This window comes from Siniperca chuatsi, linkage group LG9 (genome assembly GCF_020085105.1).
Source record: "Siniperca chuatsi isolate FFG_IHB_CAS linkage group LG9, ASM2008510v1, whole genome shotgun sequence".
NCBI classification, from domain to species: domain Eukaryota; kingdom Metazoa; phylum Chordata; class Actinopteri; order Centrarchiformes; family Sinipercidae; genus Siniperca; species Siniperca chuatsi.
In genome coordinates this window covers 22376614-22397343 of record NC_058050.1, presented here as the reverse complement: position 1 = coordinate 22397343, position 20730 = coordinate 22376614, and the positions used below count along the sequence as shown (strand labels likewise).

At 43.8% G+C, this 20730-nt stretch overlaps 1 protein-coding gene across 2 annotated transcripts in view; it reads right to left on the bottom strand.

Moving 5' to 3' along the window:
- Positions 1-4186: 4186 nt before the first annotated feature.
- Positions 4187-20730, bottom strand: part of LOC122881194 (teashirt homolog 1-like) — a 35769-nt gene continuing 19225 nt past the window's right edge. For both annotated transcript variants that reach the window (XM_044207050.1, XM_044207049.1), the window contains exon 3: positions 4187-9006. In XM_044207050.1, the coding sequence (XP_044062985.1) occupies positions 5471-9006 (3536 nt within the window). In that variant the 3' untranslated portion in view covers positions 4187-5470. The remainder of the gene's footprint in view (positions 9007-20730) is intronic.

Sequence of the window (20730 nt, the reverse complement as noted above, 5' to 3'; positions counted from 1 at the left end):
TTATAGACATGTCCCCAGGTGATCAGGCAAATCAAGATGGATTAGCTGTTATACAGAGAACGTATGCATAGAAAAACATGTAACAGATATATTTACAGTGGTCATCATGATAGAATCCCAGAGATTAAGAATTTATATCAACAAAGGAGTAGCATGGTTTATGCAAGTCAAAGTAATGAAGAAACACAACAAAACAAACAGATCCATTCCCCTTCCAAAAAAAAAGAAAAAAAGGATAAAAGAAAAATTACAGTGCAGTGTAAGAACAGAATGGATAGGTATCACATCTTGTTTTGTAAAACCACATCCCTCATCCACCAAGATGGAGGAAACATTTCATTCCCCTGTATGCTTTGTGTTTTGTCCATGCTTATGATGGATGAAGGGCCTGGCGACACACACCTGCAGTTCTTATCCACTACCACATCATAACTAAAGGCTTGGCAGACTGAGATGATCTCCTACATCCGTTAGCCTGCTGCTGTCAAACACCATCATTCTCCAAAGACAACTCTGTCACATCAACCCTCCCACCGCAAAATAAACCCACCTTGATGAAAGACTGCCGCATGTCCATCAAAAAAATACAAATACACTGCCACTGACACCAGCTAGAGTGCTGCACTCAGTTACAGCAGCATGAGTATCACACTGTTGTACCTGAAATGACATAGTGGGACTCTAATATGGATTTAAAAAAATAAGTCTTGTACAACCAATCAGCTTCTTCAATGTATCTGAATCAATAAAAGACAAATAAGAGACCTCATTAGGTTACCTGTATAGCTAATGCTATACACAAGAATAGGAGGGCTGGTCAAAGCTATTTAAAAGTACTCTCTGGTTGGTTAAAATCTTTTATGGTGGGTCAAAAATGCAATTAATTGTTAAATGCTTTTACTGCACCACAAAAGTGTTCTGTAAATTCTTCCTGAAGGTTTTCTATAACACTACAACAGGTTTTGCTGTCATGCATTGAGAGGCATTTTCTGGTAGAACCCTATGCAGAACCTATATGTAAAATTATTTAAATTCCAAACACAGTTCTCTTGTGAGAAAAAAAAAATCTAATTGCAGTATTGTATCACACCCTTTTCAGTGTCTGTGATTACACTGTCTCAAAAAAAAAAGAAAAAGGCACAAACAGAACTTGTTCTGGTACTACACAGAACCCCATTGGTTAGTGTGTATGGATGGTAGAATTGTCACAGATCCCTCATATTTTACAGTATGAAGCTGAGCAGCATAATTGAATCAAGTCTACAAAACGACTTAAATCAACATAAAAATAGAGTGAGGCAGGTATCTTGTGAAAAAACATGAATACTGATAACTTCTTCCTGAATGAAATTTTCACAATGAGGTGTTTTATCAGGATCCAAACAGATTTCCCCGACTTTAGTTTGTGATCCAGTACAAAGGCTCTCAGTCGTTGTTGCTTTGTTTGTTGATTCTCTGTCAGACATTGTTTGTTTGGTTTGAGGTATTTTGGAAGGGTATTAAACCATACATCGGAGTTGTGTGCAAAGTTGGAGGCTTTATAGACGGGAGACACACTCCTCAACAGGAGCTTGGTCTTTGTTTCATGGTTGACGATGATCTTCATGCCGCTATCATATACAAACCAGGAACAAAAGACTAGCAGGCTGCATGAATTATATACATTCAAGGAAATAACACACCTTGGAGCTTTAGAGGCGAACTTCTGAGAAAATGTGAGATCAGAAGCACTGGGATCAATATGCTCTCCCTTATTTAACTTCACTTCTCTGTGACTCCTAACCATAGAATGATACCTTTCTATCATTATCTCTAACAGATGACACAAATAAATACACTATATTTGATGTAATGTACAGAATCAGTGTGGTAGAGTGCATATTCCCATGCAAACACCAATATATCCGTGTTCTATCTAGGCAGAGGCAGACGCGAGTTATGCAGGTTAATACTCCCTCCCCGTGTTCCCACCAGCCCAGGTAATTTTGTTATTCCGTTTGTGCCCTCTGTCTACACCTACCCCTGTCTGCTGTACATAATGGTCCCAGCCCTGAGAGGAAGCAGGCATTTACTTATACAAAACCTTGAGGAAATCCCTACCAATCCTCAGGGCTCACGTTCAGCAGCGCCCAAAACACAAAGGCTATGCAAATCTGCCCAGCCTGCGTTTATCTACACTCGGTTTCCGTTTGCACCACGGGAACCAGCATTGTGCCGTGCGTGGCGATTATCGCATGTAATTTACATAGAATACGCACAGGAAACAGTGCACTGATCTCTAACAATGCAGGAAAGAGTCTCTATCGGCGCAGCAGCTATCTGACGGCACAGCAAAATTACAGGTTTAGCTGTGGGGTATTAAACCTACAAGGTGTTTTTTATTTCTGGTGTGCAGGGAACACTATCTCCTCCAAATGTTGCTTGTTTATCTGCCTTGTTTGTTTTATAACCCAACTCTAGCAGCCCCTTTCCAAGGAAGCTGCATCTTCAGCCGGGCTAATCTGCCCTCTGCCTGTGTTTCCTTTGTCACTGAATCCTTGTATCAACACAGTGAGGTGCAGCCAGATCGAGGAGGTGTGTAATTGCACAAAGACACTCATGCTAATATAGCTTGGTGAGTGAGTGTGTGTAACTGACTCAGCCGACACAAGACATGTTGTGAGTATGAGGAATGGAAGTCATAACACTGCAGCATGGCGTCATCCATACAAAGGCTGGTACTGTAAGTATTCTATCAGAAACTTGAGACATGAGGGCAAGATGAGAGATCAAATTCCTGATGTAGACGCTTTACCTGCAGGGCTGCCTGAGGAAGAAAACCCCACAACTTGCTGCTTACCTTTGGCTGGGGTTCACCCAGAGGTAATCATACACAATGAATCACTTTCTGCTCTCGCTAAAGCTAAATGTTAAGGCGCGTGGTATACATTAAATGAAGTCAGACCTGAAACATAAGAAAATACAACAGCACACAAAGCAGAGAAAAAGTGGCGAGAAAAAGCTGTGGCCAAAGTGCAACAAGAGACTGAAGGACTTAAATGATATAGAAGCTGCTTGATTAGTCAGAACGGTGCAGCAATCTTCTGTCATGCTCTTCAAGCAACTATGCAAACATTAATTTAGAGGAAAAAAATAATCAATGAAGTGGACAGGGAAATGGCAATAGTTTTCTGCACTAAACTACATCATTTTTGACTGACCATAGACAATCACAAGCTGGCCGTGGAAATCAGAAAACCTGACAATAAACCTGTTCACAATAACAATGCTGAAGTGACACTTATCCTGCAAAGATGTTGTTTAATCTGAACAAACATGCTAAAATATAGCTAGGTGTGTTGAAAATATGGCATTTATAGTACACATGTGCATTAGATGCTGGCTCTGATGAATGATGCAGGCAACTTAGTGTCACCAAATTGATTGAGTAGTGTCTGAAATATCAAATTTAAGTTATAGTTCATTTGAATATAGTCTCCACATTGCCAAGTTTCACTGTTATGCCCTTAACTGTATCCCATCACAAAAATCAATGTCATTTTTTTAAATGAACAGTACAAAGATACTCAGTATATTTCCTTGTTAGCAGTGTTGCAGTTGACCAGAAAACAGGACAGCTTGCTGCTTATGTATCATCTGAATAGTTGTGTTAATTATTGGTTGGTTCAGTGTTCAGTGTGGCCAGTCAGGAGGCTATATCAAGCAGAACAGACACCCATCTGATTTTCTTCCAAGAAGACAAGTAAAAGTACACTGCCGTCATTAATATAACACTGATTCTTTCAGAACGGGCCCTCCGAAGGCCAGTCACAAGCCTAGCATGGGTTTCTTACAGTACAATAGGCACTCTTACAGGCTTATCATCCCTGTCATCTTCATCATTATAATAGTCATCGGCAGTATGATGCAGCTCAGTCATCAGTTTTAAGTATGACACCAGTGACCAGCAGGCCTATTGCAGAACACAAAATATGTACTAACAGTGAGACAAGGACATTTTGAATCTCACCTCTGCAATGCATAAATTTAAGTATAACCAAAAAAATAAATCCTCTTACACTGGGTTAGGATTTGATATGGGTGTGATTGCTTTAATTTGCCGCAAAGCAAATGCTACAGAGTAAAGTTGAATACATGTAGAGTTTGGTGCACCACCATGACAAAAGAACACACAACCACAAATGTATGACTGTTAACAACTGCTTTGGGGTTTATTTTACAATTGAGAAAGAAATGAAACAAACTAATCGGTGCTAAAAATGTTTTTTTTTTTACAATATTGTCGATAAAACATTGAAATGTATAGTCATTGTGCATCGCTTATTTATTTTCCACACCATTTCATGCATCAAATTGGATGCAAGTATAATTAAAATCATTTCTGTAAACCAAGCCAAAGAAGCTAAATTTGTATTTTCTTTAAAAAAGGACATTTTGTAGCTCTACAGCATATATCTATATACACCATCTGTTTTTAGTTTTTATCATTTTTGTATATAAAATGACAATATAAAAGTTAGAGAATGCACACACCTTAAGATACAAAGAATGTTGAGCCGTTTCAAATGGTAAGATATGTCTTATGGAGTACTGACATTTCACTGGTAATCATTTACATGTAACGGACTGTTCTCTTTACGGTTGAATAAAGCGACACAATTTAGAAAGAGAAAGTTGTAACAAACCATACAACTGGAAAATTGCTATAAGGTGATACTTCACAACAAGGAAATGTTTTTAGAGCAAACTTGCATACTGACGGCCATTCATTTTCACTGACTGACTCGTAACCAGAAGCAGCATTTGAGTTTTTCCAAATGTTCACGTGATCTTTTTTCTAATACACTGACAGATTTATGAGCAGGCCATTCATCATCAAAACATTGCAGTGACAGGAACCCAAAAAGGAGAGTGGGGAAATGATAATCCTTTATCTTTTAAAATCAATCTGATTTTGACAAATGCAAGATATTTCAAAACATGTTCTCTTTACAAATTCAAAATTCAACTGTCTAAGGTGCTACTTCAGTCTTTCAGGGTATTCTTTCATTCTTTTGGTGTATACATTTAATTTTCACCTTCTTCATATCAAGTATTATACAGTTTTCTCTTCCACCGATTCTTTTTTCACTCACCACTTTTACCATTGAAGCAGTAGTTGTATTTTTGCCATGAAAAGATTAAAATCTTGTGTTTAACCTTGATTCACTAAAATACATGCACAGATCAGACAAATAGCATATAAATATATTACAAAATAAGTGTAAAAAAGCTTGGCAAAACAAAAACAAATCAACATGAAAAGACATGGTCCAGTCAGGCAGTTATCACAACAAAAAATAATAAGACCGATTTTTTCTGGCGGCTCAGTTCGGCCCAGTGCAGTAACTGTGAGCAATGTCATTTTAGTGCAATGAAATTCTAGTCAGTTCCACAGCTGTCAGTCTCTACCCTCAACTCGAGACCTTGCTTAAACCTTCTCTATCTTGTCTAGCTTCTCCAGTTTCTCCAAAGCAGTGACAAATACAAGGTGGTCCTCTGGAGACTTGCCATGGGTCTTGCTGAGGTGGAGTTTGACTGCGTGTTTGCTGACGAATGTCCGATTGCAAAGTCTGCACTGGTACACAGAGCCTGTGTCGTCCTCTGGTGTGGTCAAGGCTGACAGGGGGCTGCCGAATGTCATTTTGTCTGTGATCACCTTTGAGGCAGCCTGCTGCTCCCGTAGGTGCTCAGCTGACAGTTTGGACAGGTCCTTCAAGCTGAAGCCCAGGTGAGACTCCAGGTGGCTAATGTAGGAGGAGGGAGTCCTGAACTGGGAGGCACAGTCACCACAGAGGAACACAGGCTGGCACGAGTCCATGTTCTTGAGAAACTTGGTGCCCCCAGTCCGTCTCAACTGATACTTGACATTTGCCAGCCAGTGGGATATGGTGGTCATGGAGAGGCCTGTGAACTTACAGATGTGGACCCTTTCCTGGGGGCCCAGGTCAGTCATGGCGTAGCGGCCCTCTTGGGTCTCCCTCAGGCTTGAGGCAAACTGTGCCTGGAGGATGAGGAGGTGCTGGGGATTCCAGTTAGATTGCCTCCCTTTCCTCTTCTGCACTGGGGAGAGGTCCTCTAGGGCGTCCTCAAATGCACTGCCGTCGGCATCCGACTTCTCTGATATAGAGGAGGGAGTTGAAGATTTGGGTGTCAGTCTTCCAGTGAGGTTCTTTACCATATCAGAAATGTCCATCAGAGCATTCTCTCTCAGAGGAGACGAGACTGAGTCAGGGAGGGAAATGAGGGGTTTGTTACCATTTACACTATTGTTGGTCAAGAGCACACTGCTGCTGTTGTTATTGTTATTGTTGCTGTTAGTGGTGGACTTATTTTTACTCAGGTCTATGGGCTGGTCATTGTTTTCATACAATGGATAGTGGTTGATGGGCTCAGCTGGCTTGCCCTGAGGAGTTGGGTTGAAAGCTGGCTTATCCATCATGCTGTTGCTGATTTTGTAAAGCATAGATAGTGGGTCTGCAGCTGGGCTTACTGGTTTGGAGGCCTTACCCAGGTGTGTGTTCATGATTGACTGGAGTGCACTGAGAGGGTTGATGAAAGGACTTTCCGGTGAGTGATCGGTGATGATGCCAAGACTGTTGCCATTAGTTACTGGGGATTGGCACGCCTCAGAGCCATTCTTTGAATGGTTGCTGTGGCCATCTACTAGGCTCTCTTTGGGCTCCTTCTTGCAGATAAACTCTGAATCTACACTGCCTGGGCTGCTACTTCTCATACCACACGGTTTACCTACAGAAAGGTCATTTGGAGATGCTAATTGCTCTCTCTGATCTCTCAGTGCAGGAGAGGGGGACTTCACTAGTGATGGGGGCCTGCATCGTTCCAGGCTCACCATCTTCTCCTCCTTTTCTTTCTTCACAGTGGTAGCTTTTCCTGTCACTTTCTCCACAAGCTCTTCCATGGCAGTGACATTGCTCCTGAGGGGAGTAGGGGAGGAAGGGCTCCGAGGCGAGTGGATGACTGAGTTGGGGTCATTTACCAGGCCTCGCAGCCCACTGTTAAACATTGGCTGCATCTGGACACTCTGAACCATTGGTGGTAGAACAGTAGTGGAGCTCTTCATGGCACCCTGCAGCTGGTAGGCTGCATGAATGCTTGGGTAGCCACCCCATGTGGGTGTGCCTGTCTGGGCCTTGCTGATGGCACTGGATACTGTGTTCTCAAGTGATTTAAGAATATCTAAACCCCCTTTAGGTGTCTCCTCTAGATCTTCTTCTCTAAGGTATTTATATGATGTGGCATCAGTCTCAGATTTCTCACCTAAGTCATCTCTCTCCTCCTTGATTTTTTTATCCAATGGCTCACCAACTTCAACCTTTTCATCCTCACCTCCTTCCCTCTTTTCCTCTGAGGCAGAGGAGAGGGCGGGGGACACTGGCTGGGACTTACCACTACTGGGAACAGGAAGTCTGGTGGTGGTTGGTGGCAGTGGGATAGATTGAATCTTCTCTTCCACCACTGGATCAAAAACCAGCTGTTTACCCTTTTTGGATGCAGAATTTGTAACCTTCAAAAAGTGACCTGTGACCATCATGTGGGCAGTCAGTTGTTGCAGTGTATCATGAGAGCTCCCGCACTCCATGCATTTGAGGATCTGGGCTTTACGAGCTTCAAACTGCCATGTATAGCTGGCACCATTCTGGTAGCCATAGCGGTTGTTTGGTGTAACATAGGGGTTAGCTACGGCTTTTGTATCTTTGCCAACATCCCCAAGGGATACACTGCCACCACCACTACCAGCATGGACAGAGTCTGGGGAGCATGGGGAGACTAAAGCATCTTGGATAGCTCGTTTTTTAGCTGAAGTGGGCACCAGTTTAGTGGCCAAGGCTGGCACTGGTTCTTTGAGAGGCACTTTCTGGTAATGCTTGGTCTTGATCATATGAACGCTGAGATCTTGCAGAGACTCGAATGAGTGGCCACAGTACATGCACTTCAGCACCTTCTGGGCATCCTCTTTCCCCTCCATCTCCATCAAGGAGCGCTTACGTGGTTTGGACCAGCGCTTTCCCTGATCCTCCTCCTTGTCTTTATTGTCATCTCGATAGTGGCCCGTCTCATTCATGTGGACTGTCAAACCCACCAGTGTGTCATAGGCGGCACTGCAGTCTTTGCAGCGAAACTTGCTTGCACCAGTGAAAACAGAGCCATACAGCTTGTTGTTCTGTCGGTAGAGCTGCACTGTGCTGAAAAGGCTGGGCTCTGGTAAAAGGTGGTAGGGGGTCTGCTGAAGAGTTTTGGCAAGTGCTGCCTGGTGCCAGTCATAGGCTACACCACTACCATTACTAGCCCCACCACTGCTGCTCACACTGCTGCTGGTTGCACTGTGGCTGCTAACAGAGCTAGCAACTGTGCCATTAGTATTACCACTTGCGCTGCCTGTGTGGTTTACAGTGGTGCTGGAGCTCCTGCCATTATGGTGACTGCTAGCCATGTTGACCCCACTGCTCTTGTTTGTGGTTGTAGTTGTGGAGACAGAAGCAGTAGAGGCGGGTTCTGGAGTGTTGAGGGCACTGTTGACACTGCCAGCTGCAGCAGGCTTAGATTTCATGATGTCCATTGCAATGCTGGACCAAGAGGCATCTGAGATGAGATTTGCATAGACGGCTTTCATCTGTGCCAGGCTATCCTGGAAAGAGAGGCCGTTGTTGGGGTGGAAGGGCAAAGCTGAGCCTTCCCTCTCCTGACCGTCCCTGGAAGAGGTGCTCTTGAAGTCCGTAAGTCGATCGCTGGCATCACTGAGTGGAGAACCGTATCCAGCGTCAGGGTTAGTGCCATTGCTGAGTGGAGAGTCTCTGTAACTAGGTAGCTGGCCTCCATCAGCATCTTCCTCTTCCTCGTTGCACAGGAACTCAGTGTCCTGGCCGTCTAATGAAAGGCCGTCATCTTGCAGGTGCTCTTCCTCATCGTGAGCGCCTGCCTTAAGCTCGTCCTCGGGCATGTATGCTGGAGAGAAAGAGAGCAAGATAGAGAAGACAAAAAAGGGGAGGAAAGAAGAGAGGAAAAAGAGGTCAGCTCAGTGAAATTAAAGATTTACAGCACACTAACAGGACCACAGTCAAAAATAACATGGAATGAATACTCAATGGTGGGAAATGTAGGCTTTTATTCTCATCCAGTGTGAGTGTGTGCATGTGTCTGTATGCATGCATGCACAAGTTTGTGTGTATTTTACACACATGTGGCTCTGAAAGCCAGTGGTGAAAAAAGCCTCCAAGGGAAAAATAAATCACTGAGCTTCTGACAGTTGTCCTTTTCCTTCCCAACTCCCTATTCCTCTACACATGCCTCATGTTCCCCAGGAAATGACTGGCTGTTTGGCCTTGTTAGCCAGCTGCATGCTTGCATGTTTAACTCCCCCTTTCTCTTCCTTTCTCTCTTCCCCAAGCTTTATTGCCTCTCACTCATTCAGTCTGTGAAGTTCAGCTCCTCACATGTTGAGGAACTGACTGGGGAGGGAAAGAAACAAAACACTAATTTGGAGATCTCGCCATTCTGATAAGCTGAATGTCATTTTTATTTGAGCTAATAAGCAGGAACTGGCAAAACAATGGTACTTGGATTGAGAATGCCACACTGATTGTTGAAGGAATGAGTCTGGGGCAGACAGTTTATGCATTTGTAATATACACTACTGTTCTGTGATCCAAAATGGCATGGACATTGCTTAACAAAAAGACTGATTAAAAAAAGGAAAGCGAACACATGATCAAAGATCGAGGCGTGGGGAAAGGGAACTAAACATGTCTGAGATGTAACAGGTTTACCAGTAAAACGTATAAATCCAAATGAGATAGAAGGCCTGACCGTTTGTGTGTGTGTGTGGGGGGGCTATACTAGGGAAGACACAGCAAGCATCAGTAAGTAGGAGAGATAGGAGGTGGTTAGGGGAGAACAAGGAACAAGTGAATGAAAAGAAGATGTGAGGGAAAAGAAAAAGTGAACAGGAGGTGGTGGGTTTGGTGAGTGGGGAGAGGGGGTGTAAGAGAAAAGGGAGAAAGAAGAGAGAGAGAGGGTGAGGGAGGCAGGGAGACAGGAAAGACGGCCCCCTAGCTTCTTCCTTTATCTCCTTCCTGCATGGTGAGATGTGTGTCCTAGATGCCAGTATCAGTCTCTCCTGATGAAACAGATGTGCTGTCAGCTTCAAACGGCACGCTAACCTGTCATATCATAATCTAAGTGGACATAATACCTGATATATATACACTGGCACCATTTACTGCTGCCTGAGAGGAGATGGGTGGAGGAGGTGGGGGAGGTGAGCAGCTGCACTATTGACTGTGACTGTGTGATGATGTGCATGTGAGTGCGTGAGTGCCTCAGTAAGTGCCTGTCTGTGAATGCGTGTTTGTCCACATGCTCACCTTCCCATGCCTATGTGTGTACTTTACGCACTCTGTAGCTCATACATGTTTGCTCTTACAGTGCAAACCTGAACCCACCAACCATAATATTGCCTATAAGTCTGAGTTCGCTGTGTGCTACTGATACACCCTTCTCCAAATGAGCAACATACTCCCCTAACGCTTGACAGGATTTCAGTGAAATGAGAGCACTACAGGAGAACCTGGCTGCGCTTCAATCCCACTGACAGACTGAGACCGAGACAGTTTCTAAAACTCCTGAAAATCCCTAACACAGCAGATTAGCATTATGTGCTGTACTCTCTACAACACATCTGCAGAGTGTCTTCTGTTACAGTGCCTTCCCCCTCGCTAACCTGCTTCGAGAACAGGAGGCTATCAATACATATCAGCTATTTAATATACAAAGCATCCTGCAGAACGGCTATCCATTCTTCACAAGCCCACACAAACAGTGCAAACATACAGTAGGAATTACCTATGTGAGTCACTCTCATCGGCTGCAGCCAAAAAATAGCTAAACCCCAATAATTGGCAGTGCTTAATACATACACACTCACACACATACACACACAGACAGCAGGAATGAGAAGCAGCAGATCAGAAATATCCCTGGGTGAGTGACAAAACACAGACTGCAGCAGGGAGGGGCTTCGAACAATGAGCAGGTCGCCAGGGAACCCTTTGACGATCCCTGTCAATCAATGCCTGTCCTGCCATGTTGTCATGGAAACAACAAAGAGGGAGATATCAAAAGCACACAGACAAAAGACTGGCAGAGACAGACATCTGTAAAAATCACAGGCAGCAAGTGGACGGCTTCGCAAACCATAAATGTACAATATTATTGATGAAACATGGCTAACGTTAGTCTGAAATAAATGATCTCTCCATCTGTTTTGAGATGCCGCATCTATTCTGACAGGATACTAAAATATGAAGCACAAGGAAGGAAAAATATTAAGAACTACATATCAGCTCTATCTGTTCAATCACTGCAACTTGAAGATGTGTGATTCTGACTGGCGACCAGATTAAGCTCCTTCTCTTGGATGCACATATGCGGAGCAAGACCAGCAGCAAGGGGCGGGCTTGGGAAGGGGCAGGGCTGGCGTGCCGTCCCTGGCGGTTTGGTTTGCCGAGTGGGTGATGGCTGTGAGCAGGGCCATCTGCACGGGCGCCAAAGCGCCTGTCACTTTTGCTCGGGGACGTGCCGCCATCAAGGAGACAGGCGGCAGCGTGGCCAGGATAGCACTGCAGACTCACTGTCAGAAGCAGCAGCGATCAAGCCCACCACCAGCCATGCCAGATCACCAACAGCACACACAAGGAAGCAAGAATTTGCATCCCAGTGTATCACTGATCTCCCAACACCTACACATATGGTTAATACACTGTTAATAAAAAGGGATCTAAGATATGTTCAGCACAAAAAGGGTTTGTAGGAGTCCCTTTGGATGTTTTAATGGTAAAAATGCATAATGCACAAATGGATTGACATAGACACTTTATCGTTCTGTAAGGCAGGTCTTATCAAAGGTTTTCATATCTCAGGCTACCAATTATATTTTAGGCAACAAATCCTTATTTGATGAGAGATAAGAGCTCAAGTGTGTTTTGATTTATTATTATTCTTATTTAAATTAGAGACTTCCTGATGGACTACGCCAACTAAAGTACCCATGAAGCACCCTCGATTCTGATTTACCTAAATATATAAAGACTAAAGAATGCTATGCATCATTACAGATTTTGCATTTGCAATCTGTGATCAGGTTTGTGCATTTACCACTAGTTCTCGGAGACCAGACCAGAGTTGAGTCCTATTGTGCAGAACACACAGACAGTTTGATATGATGTTTTTCCTGATGAAAAGACTGTGGTGAACGCCCTGTATCCTGCCTCAACACAACACTGGGCCTCACAATGGGACAACATGATTGACCTAAGTACAGATCATCTCTAAAACATTCCCCTCACACATGGCTTGGCTCCGTGTTTGACTTGATTTTTGTAAATGATACCAAATGAAATACAACCAGCGGACACGTCAGCATTTTGGCATGGAACAACACAGAAACATATCACTCCCTTTCAAAACTTTGCTATCTTTCTCCACCCTACCCATTTTTTGCCTTCTCCCTTTTCTTTGCTGAGAGTCTGCTGGTTGTTAAATCAATAAAACTCTCTGTCAGGCTCGCAGAGCTTCACCATTTGGCCGCTGTCAAAGCCAAACAAACCTGATAAGAAAGGCAGAAAGACGATGAAATGAGAGAGAGACAGAGAGAGGAAAAAGAAGGGGATGAAACTAGTCAGCCTCCCCTCACCACCACCTCCACCACCAGCCCCATTTCTCCAACACCCCTCTTTCTATTTATTTACACACATTTCTTTATTTATTTGATGTGAGTTTTGGAAGAGGGGGCAATCACGGCAGTCATTTGCGGCACTAATGTCCAATCACGGGCCCCTTCACTCATGTGATTTAGGCAGTGCAGGAGTGGGTTCATGGCAGAGAATGGTGGTGGTGGGGGCCGAGGCCGTTTAGTCCGGCCCCTAATAGGAAACTGGCAGTCTTATTCCTTCCCCAGATTCTGTTTGTCACCCCGCTCTCCATTACGTGCCTCTCAACCCTGATGGCTTTGGACAGGAGCTGATCAAAAAGCCATCGCTTGACCTACTCGCCGTGGCAGAACGAGACTCGCGCCCTGCACAGGGAGAGGAGGAGAGAGGGAGATGAGATAGAAGAGAAGGGGGAGGAGGAGGGGTGTATGTCAGTGTATGTGCAGAGAGGAGAAAGAGTGCGGTGGCGAGGAGGGAGGATGGAGGAGGGATGAGGAGGGAGGAGGGGGTGATAGCTCTCGGACCGGGACAAGAGGGCTGTAAATAAAATGACATTATTATTTCCTCTGTCCCGTCATGTAGAAAAGCCAATTATGGTAATGCTGCTGCTGGCGTGTCAGAGGGAATGCTGGGATGTGCTTCCCGTGAAGCGGCTAACATGAGAGCAATGCCCTGATCAGGAACACAGGCCTCAGTTTGACAAGATACTGTACAGATAGGGAGAAGAAGAGAGAGGGAGAAACGAGAGAGAAAGAGATATGAAGCTAACAACAAAGCTGCATCTGGGCCTTGTTTTTTTAACAGATAAATATTGAGCTATCTGTAGGAGAAAAGATTTTTTGAAAAATCAACCCTGACAAAAGGAAGTTTGGGGATCCAGGGACTGACGAAGGCAAAGTTATTCTCACCATTTAGTTGATTACCCTGATCATATTTCATTCTCACTACAGTCATATATTATTAAAACATCTCAGTTGTGCTGAGTTGTGGAAATCCCTTTTTATTTTGTGAAAAATCAACACGCAACAAAATAAACACCTGTGAAGAGGTGTGTTGTACAGAATATCATTAAGTGCAGCTCCATGATATGAAAATGATTGAGTAGCCCCAAACTAAGAGGAGCTATCAACCTGAAAAGTTCAGGAGTTCATGAATTATACTCTGCCACACCTCAAAATTTGACGAGATGAATTATGCAAAGATGACGGTGAAAGAGCCGGATATGGAGGGTGAAGGTGATCATTTACTTTAGAAGCTAATTCGTTCTCATCTCATCTCAGGCTTCTCCCGGTATCCCGTTCTTAAAATTCCTCCTATGCTTGATAGGGGGCTCTCCTTAAAATAATTCCTCAGCTACCTTTCTCCTTTCACCCTCCTCCATAACCCCCTCTTTCTCTTTTTCTCCCACCCTCCTCATCCTCCTCTCTCTAGCCTTCCTCACATGCCCACATGGGCCCCTCACAAGCGGAATAATGGGAGCATATGGCCTAGGCAGCACCTACAGGGCCTTAAATAACTGCTGCAGCATTCCAGCTCGCTGTACCAATTTATCTCTCAACCCCTCTCCACCCCATTTCAAAACACTTCTAGCCTGAGTTGAGCTCAGCAGACAGCGGGGGATGGGACGTGTTGTTCTTCAGACACATAGCTACATAACACACTGACGTAGAAAGTGGTGTGAATGTGAATAAGTGCTGTGCAAACAGGATAAGTGGTGAAATTCTGTATTATTGGCAGATATTCAGTGAGTCAACCACCAGTCTTTCCGGTGATCGTTTGCGCTGGTGGCTCCATGCAAATACTTGCAAGTCATGTTGATTTACAGTGGACCAGTAGCATTATGTAAAGTCACAGCACTGATCTTTTAGAGAGCAGTTTGTTAGTGTGTGTTTGCCTGCAAGCAGGATGGCAATGTTGGATAGCCTGCCAGTCTTTCCCTCCAAAACGTTGGTCCATATCTGGTCCATACTAGCCAGACAGAGAGGGGAGAAACTCTTCTTGAACTTTGAAAAACTGTTCTGTTACCAAAGGAGTTCAGGTTCAATGTCCTTATCAGCAAATGCCGTTTTATCGAAGATATCGATCATCTACTTGCTTACGCTTCAAGGCACTTTGAATAAAAACATCAGCTAATTACCTAAATGTGTGTACTATAGATTGATGTGGGGCATTCAGCTGACTATATTATTGTTCCGTAAAGTAAGGTGGGGTCAGAGGTCAGATGGGTAGCCAGTGCTTAGCTGGTACAGGTCATACTCTCTGTAAATATGTCAATAGTCCCACAGACATCCTTCTATATGACCTTCAGAGAATGATATATGGATTGATGGGAGGCCTATGTGGGGGTATTTCAGTACATGATTGTGTACGAGCAGGTGTAAGATCCAAGAGGCATGTGGGCAGGTTTGAATGTGCGTGTGTGTTTGTGTGTGTGGGTAAGTGAGAGAGAGTGAGTGTGAAAGGTGCTGCTGTTTTATTTATAGAGCAAGCGCTATTTATACCCAACTCAAAGATCAGTTCAGAGAAGCAGCTTGTGGGCCACAGCCAAGATCACTCTCCATTACTGTGTATGCACAAAACCAAGTCACGAACACACACACACACACACACACACACACTCTTATATTGAAACTGGGGCTACAAGCACTATCGTCTCCGCTTTTTACACATGCATGCAGTAAGAACACAGGGAGACATTTACAGTATATCCAGCCGTGTGTTAGTTGGTAGGTGTGTTGGGGGGCTGACTGACTGAGTGTTCTTCATGGAGAACAGCAGGCTTTAACATGCTGGGGGATCAATACAGTGAACCAGCGGCAATCGATTGCAATTCATCTGGCTTTTTTTTTTATTCATTCTCACCCACTCACACTCCACATTGAGCTGCTGCTGCTGTCCTGCGAGGCAATACATAAATAAATATACACACATATGCATACACATGAACACATAAACACAATAAGATACACACACACACACACACCTGAGCGGCTGGAACGATTGCACCCTCCATGCAAACGTGGGTTCAATAAACCCGTACGGAATTTATTTATTTTTATTGAGCATATCAGCCCATCCTGGCCTTCTCTGCATAACAAGGCCTGTATAATTAAACCATAAATTTCAGTGCGCTCCTTTAATTACCACAGACAATGTCAGGAGGCAGCAGAGTAAACAAATGGCTTTGAAGTGAGCAAGAAAAAAAATGCTTCGACACAGCAATGGAGAAGCTGTTCATTTTGGTGGGGATGTTGTTGCACTTGAAAGAGATGAAATGTTCAAAAGAGTGTATGTGCATGGGGAGTACAGTATGTATTTTTTCCCCTCCTGCCTTTTCTAAGAATGCTTTTGAGGGATGCAGGTTTGCTGTGAAGGAAGGAATAATCAGTGTAAGTGTATCACTGCGAGCATGACGTTGTGCAAATATGTATATTTGGATGAGCAAGGCACGCTTGTGACAACTAATAAAGTATGTTAGGAAGTGTGTGTGTGTGTGTGTGTGTGTGTGTGTGTGTGTGTGTGTGTGTGTGTGTGTGTTTGCACATGTGTTTAAGCATTTGTTTTTCCTGAACAAACAGAAGACACAAGAGGTGCGTTTGTTTTTGTATGTAATTTATTGGCCAGGGGTTCTTGTCCCTCTTGACCATGACTGGAGACATCTGCAGAACTGTGTATCTTATACAGTATATATGTGCTTGTGTGTGTGTGGATTGTGTGTGTGTGTGTGTGTGTGTGTGTGTGTGTACACTTTAGGTCAATGTCAACACACAGACCTGCTTCCCAGCAGCTTAGCTAATTACACAAGAGCCCTGAAGGCCACTTAGAACAGGTTAGCTAATTAACAAACAGGCTGATTGCAGATTAATTGAGAGGTGTTCCTAATCTTCACCCCTAAACGCAATGACAAATGCTAACTGGCGCTAATTAGGCCAGTATGGAGAGCCGAGAGTGGAGGCTGTATTTACAGTTACCACCACTCATATGGACATGTGGCTTATATCCAGCTGTCTTTTACAGATCTGCCAACAGGTTAAGCAAGTAAAACTTCAGTGGAACTACTCGGACAGTTCTCAGTTAATTAGTTTGTGAATTAGCTCTTTGGTATCACTATAATTTGTTTTATTATTATCTATTCTGGTAGTAAACAGTAGTGAATTATTTGATTTATTGCTTGCAATTTTAGCTATATAGTTTATCATATTTCTTTATTTTCCCTTAGTTTACAATACTTCTTAAGTTAACATAATAATTATCATGATTGCTTGCGTACTGTAATCACTATTATAGTGTCTTCTCAGTTTTGGCTCTGAGCATTATATTACATCGGCAGTAAACGCTTTTAGTTCCAAGTTACCTGTGATGATAATATCCTGCTCTTTCTTTGAAAACTCCCTCATATGTTCACTGAATGCAGTGTTAAGACGATAATGTCTGTAGTTGACCTTTCAATGTGTGTGTGTGCATGTGGGTGGGTGGGGGTTTGCTCCAACATGAATGGCATGCGTAGAAAATGAAACCTGAAACGGCTGTGACACAATGGGTTACGGTGGATTATTACAACGGCAAAATGAAGAGAAATAGGACCCTCAGCTGAGATCTGAACCAGCACCCATCTGTAGGAAATAGACCCCCCCCCCCCCACACACACACACACACACACACACACATACACACACAATCTTGCAATTTTCACAGCCACTAAAACTAGTCCCCAAGGCCCGACTTCTTCCAACTTCCATCTGCCTGGATAAATTTATCATACAGCTCCCCTGTCTATCACACACACACACACACCTGTGCCTTTTAAGCTGCCCCCCCCCCTTCCGAACACACACAGACGCTCAAATTCCACCTGGCCTCCTTCAACCTCTGACCCCACCCTCACCCAAGTCTCCCTCCCTCCTATAATCCTTCCCTCTATCCATTGACTCCTTCGCTTCCTTCTGTCTTCTACACCACCTGCGCTTTTAAATCCCCACATCAGGATGGACCACTTCACCTGAACACAGACGCGCATTGCCAATAAATACACACACAAGCACATACACATACACACATGCAAGCACCCTCACCCAAATCCCAGGAAACACACACATACATACACAACAAACACACATGCACTGTCCCTGACAAGACAACAGCCAGCAGCAGCTGCTTCCATCTCCTAGCAACGGCCAGCCTGATAGATGACCCAACGATGGATAATTACCGTAAATCACCACAGCTCACACACTAAAGGAGAGAGAGGGGCAAGAGAGCTTGAGAAAGACTGAGAAGAAGGAGAGAGAGAGAGAGAGAGAGAGTGAGAGAGTAGGGACTGAAAGGGATCAGAAATAGAGGGCTGGGACTGGTCATGTGTGCACTAATGCACCTTGATGAGCTCAAATTCATCTGCCTTTTAAAAGCACACACACACACAATCTACAAATGCAGACTCTCATGTATCAACACACACACCTATATATGCACAATTAATACTCTCCAGCACACAAAATAAGCCTGTATATATGTATGAACACTATACATCTGCATATATAAGAATGTTCATGTACACTTTGTCACGTATACAACACACAAACACACTCACAGGCACACATTGGAAGCATTGTCCCTGTAATCTGAAACTCCCTCCCTACAGAAGCGCTTGTCTGTCACAGATTCACCTCTTTTACACAGTGGCACCAATCAAAGGCCAGACAGTGCTGTAGGGTGAGTCTAAACAGTACTGTGTAGAGCAGGGGGTATGGTATACTGAAAAAGGTAACCACAAAACTGATGCCTGACAAAATATGATTGATTTTTGGTCAGTGTAATGAATCTTAAATTTTAGACACTAGACAAAGTCCCCCTGAATATGACTTTTTATTTACTTCAAAATTAATTTCTAATAACTAGTCCATAATCTTTTAACTCGCCATTGATGATGATATAACCCATTTGCATAAAGTCATACCCGACTGGGATGCAGTCTGTATTGCATGCATTCTAAATTTAGAAACATGGCAAACTACCTCCAGAAGTTTTAAATAATTGCACACTGGCCAAAGTTTACTCCAAATTATCATCAGATCTTCGATATGCACACGCAGCTGCTCCATTTACTTCCCCTTCATTTTCTGCTCTCTCAGACGTGCAATCTGTCCCTCTCTTTCACTTCTTTCTTTCCTTGCTCCCCCTCCTCTTCCCACCCTCCCTCCCTGTGCGAGTCCTGGCTGCTGCAGACATTTGATCTGGCTGCCTTGTGATAGATTGACAGGTAATGAGGAGGTTGAAGGGGCGTTGGAGACAGGAGCAGGTGTTCAGCACAGTCTTTTTGGCCAGCGCTAAGCTGCCATGTCCTTCACTGCTGCACCGCACCACTCCACTTCCTCCCTCTCTCACTCATTCCTTCACTCCTTCTTTCCTTCCTTCTTTCCACCATCCCCCCTTTCTCTTCCTGAGAGAAGAGGACTATGCAATCCATCACATGGTGACACGGTCGGACATAGACTGTCTTTATATGGGGAAAAACGCATGGGCTGTGGAAATAAATAGAGAAATGAACATCGAGTCCCATGCTGGCAGCAGCAAACTAGGCCTCGGACTGATCAGTCAAACTGTGTCGAGGAGAGGATGAGACTGATTTGGAGCATCCTGTGTAGAGGAAACCGATATGGGTTTTTAACATGCTGATACTGGTACCGATATAACTTCTATCATGCTATAAAGATTTCATTATTATGTGTTTTCCCTCAAAATGTACTCTTGCCAGGTTAGAAAAGCCTCTGAAACAGCATTTTAACCATTATACGATTCCAAAAGTCTCTTGACAGCCAAACTAATGACATTATTTTAGATTTAGCAGTTCTACAAGGCAGGGAATGCAGGTTTCATTGCAGGATTTACACACTTTAGTTGGTGAGTAAATCCTCCCACACCACACTGAGGTGCATTTTCTGGTCAGCCACCTGAAATAAAAACATTACTAACCAGTCGTATTCACCTGCTGTAGTCAGGCAGAAATCATAACTGCATCATATCAGAGGTAGGCAGCCTTGTCTGGCCAAAATCCAACAAGAAGCCAATATTAGGAAACATACAGCATGAATCAGTCTGACGCTACACCTATCTGAGTCACTCTACACTTTGACCTGTCTCAATCCTGCTGACATAGCGAAGCACCGCTGTGCATCATACCTCACAAACTAAGGAGGAGGAAAGAGCAGAGAGGAGGATGATGGGTGGGAAGACAGAGCAGAAGTCTGAGAATGGGGATAGGTAAGGACGAGCTGAAGATGGGCTGCCAGTGGATATGAGTGTTTTTAAATGCGCAGTAAAGATCATTTGCTTTGGTTCTGATTGGTCAGGAATTCAGTGCAGGAAACATCTGTTTTCTGAGGTTGAACTTGTCTTTAATCTGTAATTCATGGCAGGTTTAACCCAAAATGACTGGAGTTGGCTTGGATCACGTGATTTTTGATCCAAACTAATTTCCAATGTGTTGAGAAACTTTCTCTGTCAAATTTCAGTGTAACATATGGTCAACTGTAGCTTTGAAAACACCTTAAATGCAGTGAGGGTGGAGCTTGTATTGTCGTCATAGGAGCCAGCGGACAGAAACAGTGAGGGAAAAACAAGGCTTGAGCCTATAAATCCACCCCTCCAGTTTATTACCCAACATTAAAGGACATGTCACCCTCCTAAATCAGCAGGCCGAGAGGAGACGAAGGGGCTAAAACAGGGAGCATTTGCATGTTCCCAACATTCCTGAGAGGTGAACAAACCGCTCGACCACCTTCCTCCAGTTATATCAACATCATAGTTCAAACAACTTAAGATGACGCACTACATGATGGATGCCATCGGCTTGCTGTCATGACGGACCTTTCTGAAGCAAAGTGAGGGTTTGGATACGAATAGAAATTTATGTGTCCTGTTATCTAGGTTTTGTTTTTATCATCCATTATACAAATGGATTTAGACA